Raw genomic sequence first — 19779 nt, forward strand, 5'->3', positions numbered from 1 at the left:
TATTTGTAGAGAGTTAAAGAATGTGACCACAGCTGGTGGAATTGAAGCCAGGCATTCTACCTCCATGGCCAGAATTTTTAAACATTATGGTATGTTGCTTCTTGACTCAAAAGACATTAAATATCTTCATTTATGAGACTTACCAGCTCAACTTTTCCCTTGTTTACTAAGGAAAGTAGACATGATCCCAGCATATAAAATCTTGATTTAATTGAGTTTTGGCATGTGTTCATTAGAAAAGCTTGTGTGCAACAAAATATAAAGAAATCCTCTTTCACAAAACCAGTCAGGGAAAATAATTTCTATGTGAGATATCCTCAGTGTTTCTCCACTCTTATTATCAAAAAGTAAAATAAAATAAAATAAAATAAAATAAACCTTTGTGGCTCAGTGGGTTACAGACCCAACTATCATCCATGAGGATATGAGTTCTATCCCTGGCCTCACTCATTGGGTTAAGGATGTGGTGTTGCCATGAGCTGTGGTATAGGTCATGGACGTAGGTAGCTCAGATCCTGTGTTGCTGCTGCTGTGGTGTAGGCCAGCAGCTGTAGCTCCAATTTGACCCCTACCCTGGAAACTTCCATATGCCACAGGTGCAACCCTAAAAAGCAAACAAAACAAAACAAACAAAAAACCTTTCTAGGTTAAAGACCCCATAGACACAAGAGTACACACTCATGCAAATATATATATATATATATATATATGTATGTATATATGTTTACAGTTACATTCACTAAATTAATTGGCAGTAGGCCGTGACAACAATTCAAGCTTCTGAACATCCACTAGTTCATGTACATCTAAATATGAGGTGTGAGCATTACTAACTCAGTGCTGACTCAGTTGTAAACTACAAAGATGCTGTCTGCTAGCTCCACCACTCTGCACACTTTCCTCATTTCTCATGTGGAGATAATATAATAAAAATACTAGAGCCAATTTAGTTAATATATAAATATATAGTCTTAATGCATTGCCTAATACATACTAATTGCTGAATATCTATTAACTATTGTCATCATTAACTATACCTGTAGATAATGTGCTTTGATTCATTGCTGGTCTATTCTTTCATTTTCACCCTTTTTCACTTTCCAATGCTATGTTTTTAGAATAAGGTTTGACAGATTAAATGAACAGTTTATATCAGTGAGAGAAAGTACAGCTAAACTGGACAAATTAGGAGATGAATTTATCACTTTGGAAAGATGAACACAATACACTACTACATTCCTTACTCATAATTTGAATTGTATCACCTGCAGTCTTTATTTATTTATTTATTTAATTTTTTTTTGGTCTTTTTGTCTTATTGGGGCCACACCCTCAGCATATGGAGGTTCCCAGGCTAGGGGTCTAATTGGAGCTGTAGCCGCCAGTCTCTGCCAGAGCCACAGCTATGCCAAATTCAAGCCACATCTGTGACCTACACCACAGCTTATGGGAACGCAAGATCCTTAACTCACTGAGCGAGGCCAGGTATTGAACCCACAACTTCATGGTTCCTAGTCGGATTTCTTCCCACTGTCCACGACGGGGACTCCTACAGTCTTTATTTATGACTGAAAATATCATATTTACAATTGGGAAATACTTATCATTTTCACCTAAAAGATTTGGAAAATTTATAGTAAGATTGGCTTGCTCTTTGATGGTAATCTGTTTCTATTTCGCTACTGGTTCTCTTAATTTGCTTATTGAGTTCATTAAGACTGGCCATTGTAGAAAACAAACATGAACACATTTCTTCCATTTATTTATTTACTAATTTATATTTTGTTGTTACTATTGTTTAGAAGTCAGTTGATATCAAACATACTACTTTAGTTAAGCCAGGATGACAGCTAGGAAATTTCCAGATTGCCTTTTTATATTAAATTGAGTCCTGAAGACTTGAGATAACACATGTATAACTACTAGTAGTTACAGCTCTGTTAAATAATAATGTAAGAATTTATTTATAGGTACTCAGAATGAGGTGAAGATTATAAAATATGTGTATATCCATTATGACATTTTCCAAATAAATCTATTTTTGGATTTATTCCATTTATATTTTTACGGGGTAAATATCATGGAAATTTGGCACATATATTCTGAGTCACAGCAAATTTGACTTTCATTCAGCAAATATTTAGGATGTTTTTTCTGTCATGTCAGGTACTATGCTTTGTACTAGGGAATAAACATTGAAAGGGACTCAGTTCTTGCCTGAAAGCAGTGCACACTAGTGGCAGGGACATCCAAGTTGTGTGTCTATAATGAGAATACACAATGTGTATTCTCATTTTAAACTTAGTAACTTAAAAAAAAGGTAATTAGTCCTCTAAAATAGCTATATCTTTAGAAGTTTGAAATTATAAATGCATTGTAGTTTAATTGGGCTTTTAATATTGTTTGATATTTTCAGGTTTTAAAAAATTATTATAATTTTGGAAAAACAGTTAAGATGCTTTAAAAGTATATAAAGCAACTGTCACCAACGCATGCAAAATAAAACTCTTTTACAACTTCTGCTTGAAATAATATGTGTAAGGATTTTCTTCAAAGACTCAAAATTTGTAATCTTTATGATTCTGAATGCTATTGATAGTTTATTTGTAAATACAATGGATACTTGATTGTTGTATATTTCCTGTTTATTTATTTTGACTTATTTAATTTTTATAGATTTCTAGGAAAGTTAAATAGCTCATTGACATCCATATTTTCTTTGACTTTTTGCTTTTAATTTTGGTTATTTTGCATAAACAACATAAAGTTCTAAATGTAAAATTAAAATTTTTCAGTATTTTCCTGAGTTTTTTGTCCAGATACCTTTATCCAAATAGTGATTATAAAAGAAATTTCTTTTGGTTTTTCTAAGTTTTTTATAGTTTTGGCTATTGCATTTTGTTTTTCATCCAATATTTATTTTTATATCTGACATATATGAGGGTTCTAACTTTTTCTTTCCTTTTTCAAATATTTTCTAATTATCCTAATTCCATTTTAAAAGTACACTTTTCTCCGCTGCCTTAAGATGTCATTTTTCTACCATATGTTTAATTCCCATATAATTTATTACTTTATTATTATTTTCATTATGGTGTTTGCTAAGTGTAGGATGGGAGAAAACTTATTCAGTATCTTTCTGTGTGCTGATAGTTTGAGACAGTAAACTCTAGGGTAATTTAAGTGGAATTAATTTTAGAGTAACTGCTGAGCCTATGACGGGAACTGTCTCCCTTCTGAAGAATTAGAGCTCACTTTCTTACTGCTGATATCTCTAATGTCATCTTTTGTACTACAGAATAAGTTATTTATTATAGAAAATGAACATATTCTCTGCATAGTTCTTACTAATGCCAACACACACACACACACACACACTGATGTACAGCAGCAAATAGCCAGTCCATGACATGTCCTTATAGATTTTCTAGGTGGAAATAAAACACTGTTAGATACTCTAGTTGGCTATCTCCTGTGGATAATCAAAGCACTCCAGGCAAATTAGGGACATAATGCTTTCAATGACATATTCTTCAACTAATGCCTTTGCTTAGCTTGTATTAAAAAAAAAGGTATATTTTAGACAAAGTTGTGAAGTGGATATTTGTCAATGCCTAGCTTTTTTCTTCTGGCTTTCTCCTAAACCTATACCCTAATTGTTCTTTATGTCTAAAGAATCCTAAATTTAGTGTTATGTGCATATGGTCATAAATCTCACCATGAAAACACATTCATTGACGTGAAGACATTTCTGACCAAAAGCATAAGTAATTTCAGCTCAGTGCTAGAAGGGGAACATGGAATGCTCCTGACTATCTCCAAACATGAAGATTATGGACACATAGTACCACGTACACCTCTTTTTATGGAGGTTGTATTTCTGTCAGTTCATCTTTAAAAACACTACCTTTTCTGGAAGTTTCTTGGGTTTGTCATTAAAGAGACTCCTGTTTTTCTTTCACATGAAATGTTGACACATTCTCAGTTTTGAAACTTTGAGGATAATTTTAGGGACGTCTGAGATGTTACATGTATCTGTTTAAAATTTTCATTTGCTCCACAACAAGAAAAGAAATATTTATTGAAATTAACTATATGCAAAGCACAGTTTTTTTGGCATCACTGGGGACAGATACAAAAGTGATTTAGAGACAGAGCCTGACCATAAGAGCCCACACTGTAGTAATGAAGATGTATCATAAGTAAAAGATACATAGCTAAAATATGTGTTAAAATGTGCTCATATCATAGTAAAATTACTATTTCATTTTATTGACATAAAAAATGGAGAAAGTAATACATACTGAATGAAAATTAGAGAAGAATTTTGACATTAAACAATCTTGGCATTAAAAAAAATTAAGAGCCAGAGTTCCTGCTGTGGTGCAGTGGGTTAATCTTCTGGCTTATCTCTGTGGTATTGCCAGTTCAGTCCCTGGCCCAGCACAGTGGGTTGAGGATCCAGCATTGCTGCAGCTGTGGCTTGGGTTACAGCTGCAGCTTGAATTTGATCCCTGGCTTTGGAACTTCCATATGTCATGGGTACAGCTGAAAAGGAAAAATAAAATGAAGAGCTGCTTCTGATTGCTGGTTCCACATGTAAGGAACTTTGAAATCACCCCTCCATCCTAACAATTAAACAGCTGAAATGACTGAAAAGTTAATAGCTGTTCTAGGATCTATAGTAGAAATGAGGACATAAGGCCAACTGCTACCCCTAAGGTTGGAAAGATAGGTGAAAACAGGGTATCACTGGAAACACCATGGGAACCAGTGCCAGGGAAGGAAAACATACTGATGTATTGACACTCAGTGTGGACAAGTCAGAGAGTTAGAAATTCCACAAGGACCTTGTCATTGGTGGGCATGGGGAGGAAGACACAATTTTGTGAGATTTTTCCCCCAAGAACTCAATCAGGTGCTCACAGTAAATTAAAAAATAACCCCCACTCCATGCTCCCTGAAGGAGGGAAGGGGGAAGGAAGAATTTTGAAATACACCAGGTCTATGATCTTAACAAGGTCTGCCCTCAGAAAAAAGTAGTTAAATGACCTGGAGGGAAGGAAATACCCAACTCCAGTCAGCTCTAGCCTTACATGTGATAGAAGGGAAATACACAACTCCAGCTAGTATAGCCATTGTGTTCTATCAAAGAGGGGAGGGGAAAAAAGAAAAACTGAAAAAACACTTGTGAAGTTCCCAGTCCAGAGGGAAAGGCTCACTAAAAGAGGGATGTAATCATAGGAGTATAGAACACTTCCCATTCCCCCACATCTCACCACTATATTACTAAAAGCCCTAAATAGAGTGCCCTAAATGTAAATACAGCATTCCTTTTATCCCTTGTATCATGCCTAGCTCTCAGGAAAAAATTACAAGGCATGCCAAGAGGGGAAAAATACAGCTGTGAGAAACAAACATCAGAAATAGACTGGCAGGGATGTTGATATTATCAGACTGGGGATTTAAAATAACCGTAATAATGGAGCTCCCACTGTGTTGCAACAGGATCAGAGGTGTCTTTGGAGTGCTGGGATATAGGTTCAATCCCTGGGCCAGAACAGTTGGTTAAGGATCTGACATTGCTGCAGCTGCAGCTTAGGTCGTGGCTGTGGCTCAGATTGATCCCTGGGCCAGGAGCCCCATATGCTGCAGGGTGGCCAAAAATGAAAAAAACAACAAAAAACCAACAATCATGATTAATATGCTAAGAACTCCAATAGATTAAGTTTACAGCATGCAAAAATATGTAGATAACATATCAAAGTGATGGAAATCCTAAGAAAGAACTAAAAGGAAATGCTAAAGATCAAAAAACATTGTGATAGAAATGAAGAATGCCTTTGAAGACCTTATTGGTAGACTAGACACAGCTGAAGAATTGCTGAGGCTGTCTCAGTAGAAACGTTCAGACTAAAAAGCAAATAGAACAGAGAATGAAAAAAACAACAACAGAATATCCAAGAATTATGGGGCAAATATAAAAGTGTAACGTAATATAATGGGAATACTAGAAGGAAGAATAATAGAGGAACAAACAGAAGAAATGTTTGAAACAATAATGACTGAGAGTTTCCTCATATTTATGTAAGACACCTAATCCATAGATTCGGAAAACTTGGCAAAGATGGAGCAGGAAAAAAAAGAAAAAGAAAACTATATTAGCATATCATGTTACATAAAACTGCACAAAATCAAAGATAAAAAAAATAAAACCCTGAAAGGAGACAGAGGAAAGAGCACCATACCTATAGAAGAACGAAGACAAGAATAGTATCTGACTTCTGCTCAGAAACCGTGCAATAAAGAAAAAAGTAGAGTAAAATATTTAAAGTCTTGAGAGGAAAAAATCAATAACCCAGAATTCTGTATGCAGGAAAATTATTCTTAAAAAGTTAAAAAGAAATAAAGACTTCCTCAGACAAACAAAAATTTGCAGCAGGTAGACTTGTTTTTAAGAAATATTAAAAGAAGTTCTTTAAAGAGAAAATGACATCCATCAGAAACTCAGCCCTATGTAAAGAAAGGAAAAATGTTGAAGAATGAATAAATGAAGGTAAAGTAAAACCTTGTATTTTTCTTATTCTTAATTGATCTAATAGATAACAGTTCAACATAGTAATAGCAACAATGTATTTGATTGTGTGTATATATTTATCTTATATATATATGCTTATATATGTATATACATATATATAATTGAATAAATAACAGGAATTATACAAGAGATGGGAATGAAGAATAAGTATGATTTTGTTATTATAAGATACTCAGTACTACCTGTGAAATTGTACAGTATTGTTTGAGGGTTAATTTATATTAGTTGTAAATATATATCAAAGATTCCAAAGCAACCACTAAAAGAAAAGAAAAGAAGAATAACTGATATGCTAAGAAAGGAGAGAAAATCGATTTGTATAAAATGGTGAATTAAAACTGTAAAGGAAATGAAAAGACTGGAAAACAAAAAGGGTAAAAGAAAAAAGCAATTAAACGGAAATTGGTAACAGATATGATAGCTATTAATGCAACTATATCAATAATCACTTTGAATACCAGTGGTCTAAATGGACCAATTAAAAAACAAAGATTTTCAGAGTGGATTAAAAAAGATTCAACTACAGGTTGTTTACAGAAACCCACTTTATTTATTTTTCTTTTTTGGCTGCACCTGGGGCATATGGCGGTTCCCAGGTCGGGGAATGAAGCTGAGGCACAACTGCAGGCCTGAGTCACAGCTGTGGCAATACTGACTCCTTAACCCACTGCAAAGGCCAAGGATCAAACCTTTGCTGCTGTAGAGACAATGACGGATCCCTAACTTGTGCCACAGTGGGAACTCCTAAAACCCCACTTTAAATAAAAAGACAACATACAGATTGAAAGAAAGTAGATGAAGAAAATTTTAGCAAGTTAACACTAATCAAAAGAAAATAATAGTTTTTTTTTTTTTTGGCCTTTTCTAGGGCCGCTCCCATAGCATATGGAGGTTGCCAGGCTAGGGGTCTAATCAGAGCTGTAGCTTCCGGCCTATATATACCACAGCCACAGCAACACATGATCCGAGCTGTGTCTGTGACGTACACCACAGCTCACAGCAATGCCGGATCCTTAACCCACTGAGCAAGGCCAGGGATTGAACCCTAGCCTCATGGTTCCTAGTCGGATTTGTTAACCACACGAGCCACAACGGAACTCCAATAATTAGTTGTTTTGATTTCAGTTAGCTTACTTCAAAGCAAGGAAAGTTATCAGTGATAAAGAAGGGCATTACATAGTGATAAATGAGTCAGTTATCCAAGAAAATATAAAAACCCTTAATGTATATGTGCCTAACAACAGAGTGACAAACTACATGGAGCAAAAAGTGATAGAACTACGAGGAGAAATAGATGAATCCACTGTCATAGTTAAAGACTTCCATGCTCCTCCATCAGCAATAGATCCAGCAGGCAGAAAGCAGTAATGATATAGTTGAACTCAACAACAGCATTAATCAGCTGGATATAGTTGACATCTCTGAATTACTTTATCCAACAACTGCAGAATACACATTTTTCTTAAGTTCCTAATAGGACATTTACCAAGAAAGTCCATATCCAGAGCCATCAAACACAAAAAGTCATACATGTAAACCACAATGGAAATCAGTATCCAAAAGATAACTGGAAAATTTCAAGGTATATAAAGATTAAACAAACACTTCTAAATAACATATAGGTCAAAGAAGAAATTTTGAGAGAAAGAAAAAATACTTTGAACTAGATGAAAGTTAAAATATAATTTATCAAAATTTGTAGGATTCTGCAAAAGCAATGCTCAGAGAAAAATTTATGGATTGAATGAATATATTAGAAAATAAGAAAGTTCTAAAATCAGTCATCTAAGCTTCCTCCTTGGGAAAATAATAAAACAAGAACAAATTAAATCCAAAGTAAGCAGAAAAAGAGAACTAACAAAAATTAGTGCAGAAGTTAATGAAACTGGAAACCTAAAATCAACAGAGAAACCAAAAGCTCATTCCTTGAAAACATCAACACAGTCAATAAGCCTTTAGGCAGAACTAAGAAAAGAATAATAAACAAACCACTAATACTAGAAATGAAAGATAAGGCATCATTACAGATCCCATGGACATTAAAAGGGTAATAAACACTATTGCCAATTCTGTGCCCACATGTTTAAAAACCAAGATGAAACAGTCCAATTTCTTGAAAGACACATTCTGCCAAAATTCACACAAAAAATAGATAATCTAAGTGGACCTATATTAATTAGAGGAACTTAATGATATATTAATAACCTCCAAAATAGAAAGCAGTAGGCCCAAATGAGTTTATTGGTAAATTCTACCATATAATTAAGAATGAAGTTATACCAATTTTCTGTAATCCCTCTCAGAGGATAGAAGCAGAAAAAAATACTTCCTACCTCATTCTATTAGACCAGCATTACCATAATACCAAAATCCAACAGAGACATTACAGGAAAACTATAGACTAGTATCTCTTATGAACATATATGAGAAATCCTCAACAAAATATTAACAAATTGAACTGAACAATATGTGAAAAGAATTACACACCATGCCCTAGTGGGATTTATCAAGTTATGCAGGTCTGGCTCAATATTTGAAAATCAACTAATGTAATTTGACACATCAATAGGCTAAAAAGTAAAATCACATGATTATATCATTGCATGTAGAAAAAGCATTTGGCAAAATGCAGCCTCCATTCATGATTCAAACAAAAACATCTCAGTAAACTAGGAATAAAGGGATATTTTCTCAACTTAAATAACATGCATAAAATTTTATTAGAATTCCAGCTAGCATAGTAAAAGAACAAAGTAAAAAGTGTATAGTTTGGGAATAAAGTAAATGTCCACAGATGACATAACTGTATATGTAGAAAACCTGAAAGCACCACCTCCAACAAAAACCTCCTGGAGCAAATAAGCATTTATAGTAAGGTTGCATAATACAAGGTTAATAAAAAATAATCATTTTCCTATATACCAGCAATGAACAAATGGAATTTGAAGTGAAAATCACAGTACCATTTATATTAGCACCCCCTAAAATGAAATACTTAGGTATAAATCTAATAAAGTATACACAAGGGCCACATGAGTCTAAGTACAAAACTCTGATGAATGAAATCAAGTACTAAATCAATGGAAAGATAATCCATGTTCATAGATAGCAGTACTCAATCTCATCAATATATCAGTCCTTCCCAACTTGATCTATAGATTCAATGCAATCCCAATCAAAATCCCAGTAAATAATCAAGTTGATATTGACTGATTCTAAAATTTATATGGCAAGGCAAAGATCAAGAATAGTCAGCATAGTATTGAAGAGGAAGAACAAAGCTGTTGGACTGGCACTACCTGAATCGACGTACTATAAATCTATAGTAATCAAGACAGTGTAGGATTGTTGAAAGAATAAGCAGGTCAATGAAACAGAATAGAAAGCTCAGAAATAGACCCACATAAACAGTCTCTGATTTTGTCTGCAGCATATAATGCTTACATGCTTGTTTTTCTGGTTGCTTTCTTCCTATAGGAGTAGGGCTGGGAGCTTATGTATAAAAGAATGTTTGTCTCCTCCAGGGTGGGTAGATGGGAAAACCACTTAGGATTCTAATGGGGGGAGCTTTATTTAAAAGTGCTGGAATCTATTTCAGCAACTTTAGAAACCATTCTGCACATGCAGTTAATTAAAATTATTTAAGAGTGCTATTTTTAAATTTCTAGGACTATAGTACTGGACTGTTTATGATTAATGCTCTTGGGTAAGAAGTGAAGCGAGTGTGGGGCACCAGACCAGCATAATATTTCAGAGGACAGAGTTTCAATTAATTCTATTTTGAACATTCTTCCTACTCCCACTTTTCATGACACTGCTATCTTTGAGCTGGGTACCTCTATGGGATAAGGGATTTTCTCCTTTGTAGATTATCTGTGTATACTGGGCTGCCTTTTCCTAGTTCCATTTTATCCATCAGTATCTTTATTCACATAATTTAATTAGAGACTTGGGAGAAATGGGGAATACGTTCATGTTATTTTTATTTATGTTGAACTGAAAGAGACATTTTGAGACACTTGTTTTTTAAAGTCAATTTATTGGTTATATAAAGAAGGGATTGTAGAAAAGAGGATGGTGCCAGGGATATAGTATTCAGGTTTGGAAATAAGACAGTGACAAAAGAAATGGAGAAAACAAGAGAAAAGAAAGAGGTACAAAGAAAATAGAATTTATAGCATTGGGGATATTATTTCATTATTTACAATTGTGAATATATAAGAAAGTTCAATTTCCTTACTTATGAATAATAGATATAATTTTAATATAAAAATACAATATGGAAAAAATTACAGGCCACATGTATCTTCTGAATTATTTTGTAATTCTATAATTAGGTTCTAAGTAATTAAAATTTGACCTGTTGGCATTTATTGATATATATCATTTTTTGAAATCTAATATGAAGCCATGAGGTCTGGAATTATATGAAAACAATGTGGAACAATTTACTGATAAATTGGAAAAATAATTCTACATCATGTTCTTAATTTTCCTTTATCTTTCTCTATAACCTCTTAAAAATATATCTGAAAGTAGACCTTTTAATTCAATTTAATGAAATGTTTATGTTTGTGATTCTGGAGGAACTTCCCCATCCTTATTGAAATAACAGGCTTATCTGTGAGGTTTTGGTGTATTCCTTTTGGTTGTATTATTCATGATCTTTGCTTATCATTCTTTCAAGATGTGTTGCAGCATACTAAAATATTCCCTGCTTAATGAAGGCCTCACACTGCCACCCTCTTTCAGATTTCTTTCCTTTTTTTTTTTTTCCTTTGTCTTTTGTCTTTAGGGCCACACCCATGGCATATGGAGGTTTCCAAGCTAGGAGCCCAGTGCTGTAGCTGCTGGCCTCCTCCACAGCCAAACAGCAACACCAGATCCAAGCCACATCTGTGACCTACATCACAGCTCTCCACAGCGCCAGATCCTTAACCCACTGAGCAAGGCCTGGGATCAAACCCACGTCTTCATGGTTGCTAGTCGGGTTCGTTAACCACTGAACCATGACGAGAACTCCATATTTCTTTAGTGTTTGTAGAATTCTTTAGAATATTTTCCCACAATTCCCTGTCTTTCCCACAATACCCTATTTCCCTCACAATTCTCTTCCCAACAGTTCCCCATATTCTCTCACAATTCTTCATTATCTCTCACATATCTCCATCATCTTCTACAATTCTCTATTTTTCTACTACATTTCATTCTGTCACCTTCTCCTACAATTCTGCATTTTCTCTACTTATTTTACATATGATTGGTCTGAGCAGGGCATCACAAGGAAACAGTGGGTTTCAATGGTGCTTAACAATGGAGATGACCAGGTACAACCTCCATGTATTGAAGTCATATGCTGAAGTTATATATTGAAACAGAAAATGGCTCAGTTTATGAATTTCAATCCAGTTTCTAAATAACTTCCAAAGTTTTCAGAGGACGCTCTGGTAAGCCCAAATATACACATTCAGGAGAAGCAGCTATTCTTTGAATCATGATCTAGCACCACAATTTAGAGGACAGCTATATGAGAAAGTATGGCTTTGTTAGATAAGAAGACTAGGAACTTATTAGGTGCAATCTGCACTCCTGGGTCTTTCTCATTCTTGGTGCTAAGAATGATGTTTCTTACTTACTGCCTTCGTGCTGTGTTCTTGGCTTGGAATGTTCTCCCAGCCACACTTCCTGGCTTTGACCCCACCTGCCCTGGAGGACACACACTCACCTCAGGTTGTTATTTACTCTTGTAGAGTTCTAACCTCCACTCTAAATGGATTGAATGTTTTCTTTCATTCTTTTCTTTTCTATTGTTCTTTTCAGGGTGAAAAGGAGAGTGAAAGGGAGCCCTTGTTCTGAGTGAGTCCTTTACCCCACATCTCTCTAAGTTGCATCATTCTGAGGGACAGAATCTCTGAAGTGGTAAGATCTTTGCTCAAAGGCAGGCATGAGAAATGGGGGACAAAACCACAATACCTTTATAGGATTTTTGTTTAATATCCTTTTGTCCTTTAAATGTCTGTATTTGAACAGTGCTTAATTGATTGAAACTTATTGATGAGGTAAGAAAAATGAACCACACAGCGAGTATATCATGGAATTCAGACCACAGAAACTATTCTAAGGCCTAACAATGTCTGCCCTAGTGAAGGAATATAATACTAGTTTTATAAATAAATAATCATAAATAGACCATTTTCATGAATTCTGTATGGTATATGATAAATCCATTCACCTAGAGATAAAAGTCTGTTTTAATTGGAAACAATTTTTGTTATGTTTTTAAAGTATTCTCTTGGCCCCATCTAATTTCTGCTTCTGGATTTTCTGTTGTGCTTAACTGAAGCCACTATATCTGTTCCTCAGGAGTCACCTTTTCTATACATATTTTATCTGACTTGTAGAAGAATTTTAAAAATCTTTTACATCATCTTTAGTTCTCTACCTATGTTCCAGTATCTTTATCATACTTTAAAATGTAGTTATCTTTTTAATTTCATTATTTTGCATCATCAGAATGTTCCTTTTTCTCTACTGCCTATTCCAAAAAATATACAATATTTCCTCAAATCTGAGATTACAAATTAAGACATTTGTTGTGAGTGTTGGTATTTTTCTCATTTAAATTTATATATTTTTGATGTGTAATGATTTAATGAAAGCCTAGTTTTCTAGTGTTTGAACTTAAATAACTGCAATGTGTGGGATCTGGTTCAAACCTTCTATGCAAAGTTGAAGAAGGAACTGTTCAGATGAGTTGCAGTTTTATTTTGCTTAACCAGAAATTTTGAGTCCTATGTGAAGAAAGAGTAGGAGTAGGGGAGATTGGCGGGGGGGCAGGGAGAAAGTGAAAGCAGATGTAGCCGTCACAGAGATAATGTCAGTCCTTGAGCTTCATTTTTGGTTAGTTGTGGTACCTGAAGCTGGCTTGGCAAGCCCTGTCTTTCTCTAACTGGCATAACTAACACCACTAGGATTCAACTGTGCAAGTACCTCACTTTACCTGGCATGCTGTCTGTACCAACCATAAACTGAATGCAGATACCCCTATTACACCTCATCATAGGAATGTGGCATCTGGTAAATTATTTAAGCTAATGAAATGTGCTCTAGACATCACTTTTCCTCTGCCATCCCAGTGTTCTCAATATTAGGAGCGAGTGATGTTGGACTTCTGCTGAGGATGAAAGATAATCTCTCCCATAATCTACTTCCTAAACACATTTTCCTTTCCATGACGTAAACTGTGGGTTGGACATCTCCTTTCACTTGATTCAGTTTTCCCTACAAAACAGTATAAAAATCCCTTTAACTTTCTGACAGGAAGGAAACTTAGTTTCCACCACAGAAGTAGATTTTCCTAAAGATTATCATATCTTTTTTCCATTTTTAAAGGAAATATGAAAGGGAAGGGGAGATAAATGTGTCAAGTTTAGAATGTCATATGAATTGACTTCTCAGTTTGTTTAAAAACAAAAATCAAATACTCAAAGAGATATATCAGCAATTTTTTATTTTAGTTATTTGATTGTTGTTAAAAATAATCTATTAGAGCATTGTAGACATTTATTCTGAGACAGAATATATATATTCTATTTAACTAACACCTGAGTAATTTGATAACTATCATACTCCATGAATGATAAAATACAGTAGTCAGCCATTCCATGTGTAAATAATTACTTCAAAAATTATAACAATATCTAGTTTTACAGGGAGTCTTTAAAAGTTTCCTTCTTTGGGATAGAATCATCCTTTTTTCATGAAAAATCATGAAAATTATTAATTTGTAGTTTTGTCAGTATCATAATGTTATTTATGCTCGCAGTTTAGCTTATAGGTGAAGTTAAATATAGTGTGATTTTCCAAACAAAAAACAAGTACATTTTACTTTTCCTTGATAATATGAATACTGAGTATCATTTGAACATAACTATAAAGAACATAATTGGAAAGAAATTATGTTTGTTTTGAACGGTTTTGAATATACAGTACTTGCACAATAGCATTTGTTGTTACATATGAAATGAACTAGATCTAATAAAATAGTGCATAAATTTATATTAAATTTACTTTAAAAGGCTTTAATTTTGCTATAGAAATTGAAAATAGAGACTGTATGTAGCTCACAGCAATTCATCACAGGAAGTTACATTTAAATGTAAAAACATCTATATTTTTTCTCTGAAATACACAATGAAAAAAGTATACAATTAAATGTATAAAAGAAAATGTATAAAAACATAAGTAAGTGATATAGAAGATTATTTAATTTGAAAAGTAAAATCATATACCTGGAGCTTCAGGCATGACAGTGTAATTCACACATGCTATGATAACTCATTTCAATAAAGAAAAGAATCCAGGGTCTTTCTTTTATGTATTCCCAATCAATATATAAACTTAAGGTTTTCTGAGACTTTCATTTAATGCACTACCACACTCCTGATCTCTGTTCACCTCTGGTCATTTCAAAAAACATGAAGTCCTGGATAAAAACAAAATAGAGAAATGAGTTTCCAGCAACAAAATAGAAATCAGCCCTCAGATGCATAAATGCTAAGGGAATCTGATGACACATAATCTATGTTCTAAATAAGAAAAATCAACTGTAAAAGGTAGGTCTGGGAAAGTTAATAGCTTCAGCTTCCCATTTAAATGACACTTTAATCCTATAATTCTATTCACTTATTCATACCCACATGAATTTAATTAATCCTGTGGTAATTTCTCTAAATTTCACTTTTTGCATGCCCATTAGAATGTTCTCTTTCAATCTTTCCTTGTCAAATTTTGTACTCCCTTCTCTAGTAGAATAACTTGTGTTATAATTGGAGTTCCATGTACAATTTTTTGATTGTTTCAGGAGAATGACAGCCATCTTAGAATCTGTCATTCTCTTAGAATCTGGGGGCCCAGTGTTATGATTTCTCCTCCAAACTTGTCCACAGTGTTCCCTGGCTTGTCCTATTACATTAGTTTCTAACTAGACCTTCTTCCCTATGACTTATGTCAGACCCTATGGATTTTACCTCTTTCACATCTATCATTTTTCTCTATCCATTTACAAAGAAATAATTTAATCCTTATCACTATTCACTCACAATTGCACTATTACAATTTTACCTCTCTTCAATCCATTTCTCACACAACCACTGAGATTGACCTTTCTAAAATTTGGATTTGTAACTTATTTATACATAGCTTAAAACTAACCAGTTAATGAAACAGTTTTCTTTCAAAGTTCTATAAGAAGTTGCCCAATCTACCCATAGTCATTTCCTAATAACCCCACCCCCCAATCCCATTTCTGATCTCTCTAAACACCCCAGACTACTCTCTCTTCCCTGTAAACACCATGTCTTTGATTATGGTGTGTAAACCTTTGGTTAAACAGTTCCCTAAGATTAAGGTTAACATTTTCCTTTCATGTGAAATAAACACTTAATGAAAATAACAATTTTTTTTTTTTTGTATTTCTGTCTTTTTAGGGCTGCACCCACATCATATGAAGGTTCCCAGGCTAGGGGTCCAATCGGTGCTGTAGCTGCTAGCCTGTGCCACAGCCACAGCAACGTGGGATCCAAGCTGCATCTGCGACCTACACCACAGCTCACGACAATGCCAGATCCTTAACCCACTGAGCAAGGCCAGGGATCAAACTTGCGTCCTCATGGATGCAGGTCAGGTTCATTAACCACTGAGCCATGACGGGAACTATGAAAATACAATTTTTAAATAGAACTATGGTTCTATTTAAAACTTTATATAGAAAATATTAAGCCTATCTCAAATTAGATAGAATAGCATATAAAGGTCCAACGACCACTCAACTCAGCTTTAATAATCATTGACATGACCAATCTTGGTTCACCAATTACTCCATCCCGTCTGTCACCCTTCCCTCACCCCCATTATTTAAAAGCAAAACAATAATACCATATCATTTTATAATACTTCAGTGTGTGCCCATAAAGAATATGGACTATTTTACCTATATATAAACATCATGTATTTTTTTTAAACCTGTAATAATTCATTAATGTCATCAAATAGCAAATGTTCACAGTTCCCGGAAATGCCTTATAAATATCTTTTTATATTGGTTTGTTTAAGTCAGTATCCAGAGGTAATCTAAAAACTATATTAAGCTAATGTTTTCCTCTTTTTATTTTATTTTTATATTTCATTCTCGATATTTATTTGTTGAAGAAACTGGATCCTTTTCTGTATGCTCTCATATTTAGTTTTTTTTTTTTTTGAGATTATATCTGCATGTCAGTGTTTAAGATACTACTTTAGTGGCTCCAAACCTTGCTTGCATGTTGGAATGACATGACAGCTCAAAATAACTTGAAGGCTTGGATCTATCTATAGAGATTTTAGTTTACTAGATCTGGGTACAGTCTTGAGGTAGGGAGTATGAAAGCTACCCAGGTATTTGTACTGTGCAGTTAAAGTTGGAAACCATTGCTCTGTGTCAGGAGTCCTTGACATTGGCTGCTATGGAATCACCTGGGGAGATGCACAAACTTCCAATTCTGAACTTCTGATTTAGTTAAACTGGGGTATGGGAGGTCGCACCATGGTGCAGCGGAAATGAATCTGACTAGGAACCATTAGGTGTGGGTTCAATCCCTGGCTTTGCTCAGTGGGTTAAGGATCCAGCGTTGCCATGAGCTGTGATGTAGGTCGCAGACACAACTCAGATCTGGCCTGGCTGTGGCTGTGGCGTAGGCCGGCAGCTGTAGCTCCTATTGGACCCCTAGCCTGGGAACCTCCATATACCGTGAGTGTGGGCCTATAAAAGCAAAGAAAAAAAAAAAAAACCAACAAAACTGGGGTATGGCCTACTACTGGGGTTTTTGAAAAGCTCCGTAGCTAATTTAATGTGAAGTCAATTTCCAAATCATTGTTCTACCCCATATATTTCCTCTGAATTGTCAGTTCCATCTAAAGCTAGATTGAATGTGGATTCTTTTTGCAGTTTATATTTTTATATTAAATGATTTAATAATGAATTGGGAGGAAATTTTGTTTCACTGAGGGTTATTCCATTTAAACACAATGGAAGATTAAACTTTTCTCCAAAACACTGTTTTTGTTTTGTTTTGTTTTATTTTGCTTTGTTTTTAAACCACAAAACCAGAACCTCTCCTCAACATATAAGATCTTTTTGTTACAATGTGAAACTGCATAGACCCTCCAGAGAGAAGCTAGTCACCTGCAAACCCAGAGTAGCAAGAGAAAATAGAATTTCAGAGCTAAGATTAAATGGGATCCATCTGAATAAAGCCTATAAAATTAAAGTCACTTAAAAATGTAAATTTTACTAAATTATTTCAGAATGACAGAGTAACCATCTATGCCCCTGATTAGCAAGAATAGACTTACAATGAGGAAACATGCACCAAGCATCACAGCTTTCATTTTCACATCAAGGTCTAAAGGGAACTGGATGCCAAAGTTATCAACATCTGTAAACATCTCTCTCACTAAGCCAGACCACTGCTTGGAAATCTTGCCAACCACGTATTTATCATCAAGAGATTTAATCTAAATGGAGAAAAAAAAAAAGGGACAAAGATTCTAGAAAGCAAATAATAAAGCTATTTTCAAAGTAGGAGTAAAATAAAACAAATATTATATTAAAAGTATATGCCATTCATATATATATGAACATTATATCACTCATTAGATGCCCATAGATTCCCACCTCATTTATAAGTTAATTTAAAAAACTGTTTATTTGCTACAGAGAACTGAAATGAAAGTACTTTAGCTGAAATATTTGATATTTTACATTCTACATTAAGACATTAATAAATTAGTTGAAGTGATCCAAAATAAAATTTAAGCCAGAAAACATAAAACTACATACAACTATGAAATGTTTCTTTGATGAAATTTCTAAAAGCCATCAGGAAGGTAGTAAATGAAACTCTTGACTTCTGCTTTAAGACAATGCAGGGAGTTACACAGTCTTAGTGTTAAAAGATAATGAGAGGCCCCATTACCACCCACTGTCAGTAGAAAAGCATGAAATTCCAAGTGCCTGGAAAAGAGGACTGGCAGTTTTGAATGCAGAAAAGTAACCAAGAAGTAACTTGATGAGATGCTCTAGGTTAAGGGTTAGGGTAAGACTGGACAACAGGAGGGGGTAAGGGACAACTCTTTGGGAAGTATGTATGAAACAAAAAAGCTCCAGTGAAATTTTTCTAGTTTTACAGCTCTGCCTGAGTAAAAGCTCAGGGCCATGATAAAGAGCTGAACTGCTTGTAGCCACAGGAATGCACCTCACCAAATGGGCATGTGGGGGCTGGATGTAGCCCACACTTGCCAAGGTATATACAGGCAGGGTGTGTCAAACCAGGAAAAGTGTCCTTTTCAAATGTGCACAAGGTACATGTGCTAGGAACAACCTATGAAGCTCTAGCTTCATAGGGACCAACTACATAAATGTGGAGAAACTGAAAAGAACTGACTCATTTTGTTTGGAATAAGGTGGTTAACTTCCTTACAAATCTGAAATAAACTTCTAATATGAACACTTAGCATGGATTACTATTCATCATAGATTCATTTAATTTCAGTCCCTTCCAGTGTAAACCCAGAATACTTCCCTGCACATTGTAATTAGGCTTGGCCACATGCCTTGTTTGACCAATGGAATGTTACTGGATGTGACATGACTTTAAACATGGCTGAGTGGTTTGGCCTTGGTCTTGCTGTCCAGTGATCAGCCACTAGAAAAGCATGATTCAGGCAACTGCTATTGTTACAGCTCCAGAATGAACATACCTGGAGCAGAACTGAGACCAACTGGCAGCCTAAATCAGAGCCATCTGATTGAGCCTATGTATGTCCCTCAGACACAGTTGACCTGCAGACCCATAAGCATGAAAATAAAATGTCTGTTTTTTAAGCCACTGAGTTTAGGGGTTATTTGTTATGCTACTGTGGTAAAACAGACTAATACAAATTCCCTATTGCATACCTTCATGTTTTGTTGGCTAATAGCTGCCATCTAAGCATTTGAAGCTAGTGATAAAACTTTGTATTTTTTAAATCAGTTATTTTTAATTTTTAAAGAATTTTAAAAGAAATACACAAAAGATAATTCATCAGCTACCATAATCCTACTACTAGACTTATCAGATATTAGCACTTATCTTTTTTGATTC

The 19779-nt window shown here is 34.6% G+C and overlaps 1 protein-coding gene and 1 long non-coding RNA gene across 4 annotated transcripts in view; one reads left to right on the forward strand and one right to left on the reverse strand.

The window, feature by feature from the left end:
* Nucleotides 1–19779, forward strand: part of LOC125129511 (uncharacterized) — a 38692-nt gene that overhangs the window by 9803 nt on the left and 9110 nt on the right. The window contains exon 3 of the long non-coding RNA XR_007135495.1: nucleotides 12419–12517. This is a non-coding gene — a long non-coding RNA (uncharacterized LOC125129511). The remainder of the gene's footprint in view (nucleotides 1–12418; nucleotides 12518–19779) is intronic.
* Nucleotides 14118–19779, reverse strand: part of LOC125129503 (phospholipid scramblase 2) — a 32817-nt gene continuing 27155 nt past the window's right edge. For 2 of the 3 annotated variants that reach the window (XM_047784268.1, XM_047784259.1), the window contains exons 8-9: nucleotides 17990–18151; nucleotides 14793–15083 (exon numbers count right to left, since the gene is read on the reverse strand). In XM_047784268.1, coding sequence (XP_047640224.1) covers nucleotides 15030–15083; nucleotides 17990–18151 — 216 coding nt within the window. In that variant the 3' untranslated portion in view covers nucleotides 14793–15029. Of the gene's footprint in view, nucleotides 15084–17989; nucleotides 18152–19779 lie in introns of all 3 variants that reach the window. The other variant, XM_047784249.1, reaches the window with a different exon arrangement.

The sequence above is a fragment of the Phacochoerus africanus genome, chromosome 1 (genome assembly GCF_016906955.1).
Source record: "Phacochoerus africanus isolate WHEZ1 chromosome 1, ROS_Pafr_v1, whole genome shotgun sequence".
Lineage (NCBI taxonomy): Eukaryota > Metazoa > Chordata > Mammalia > Artiodactyla > Suidae > Phacochoerus > Phacochoerus africanus.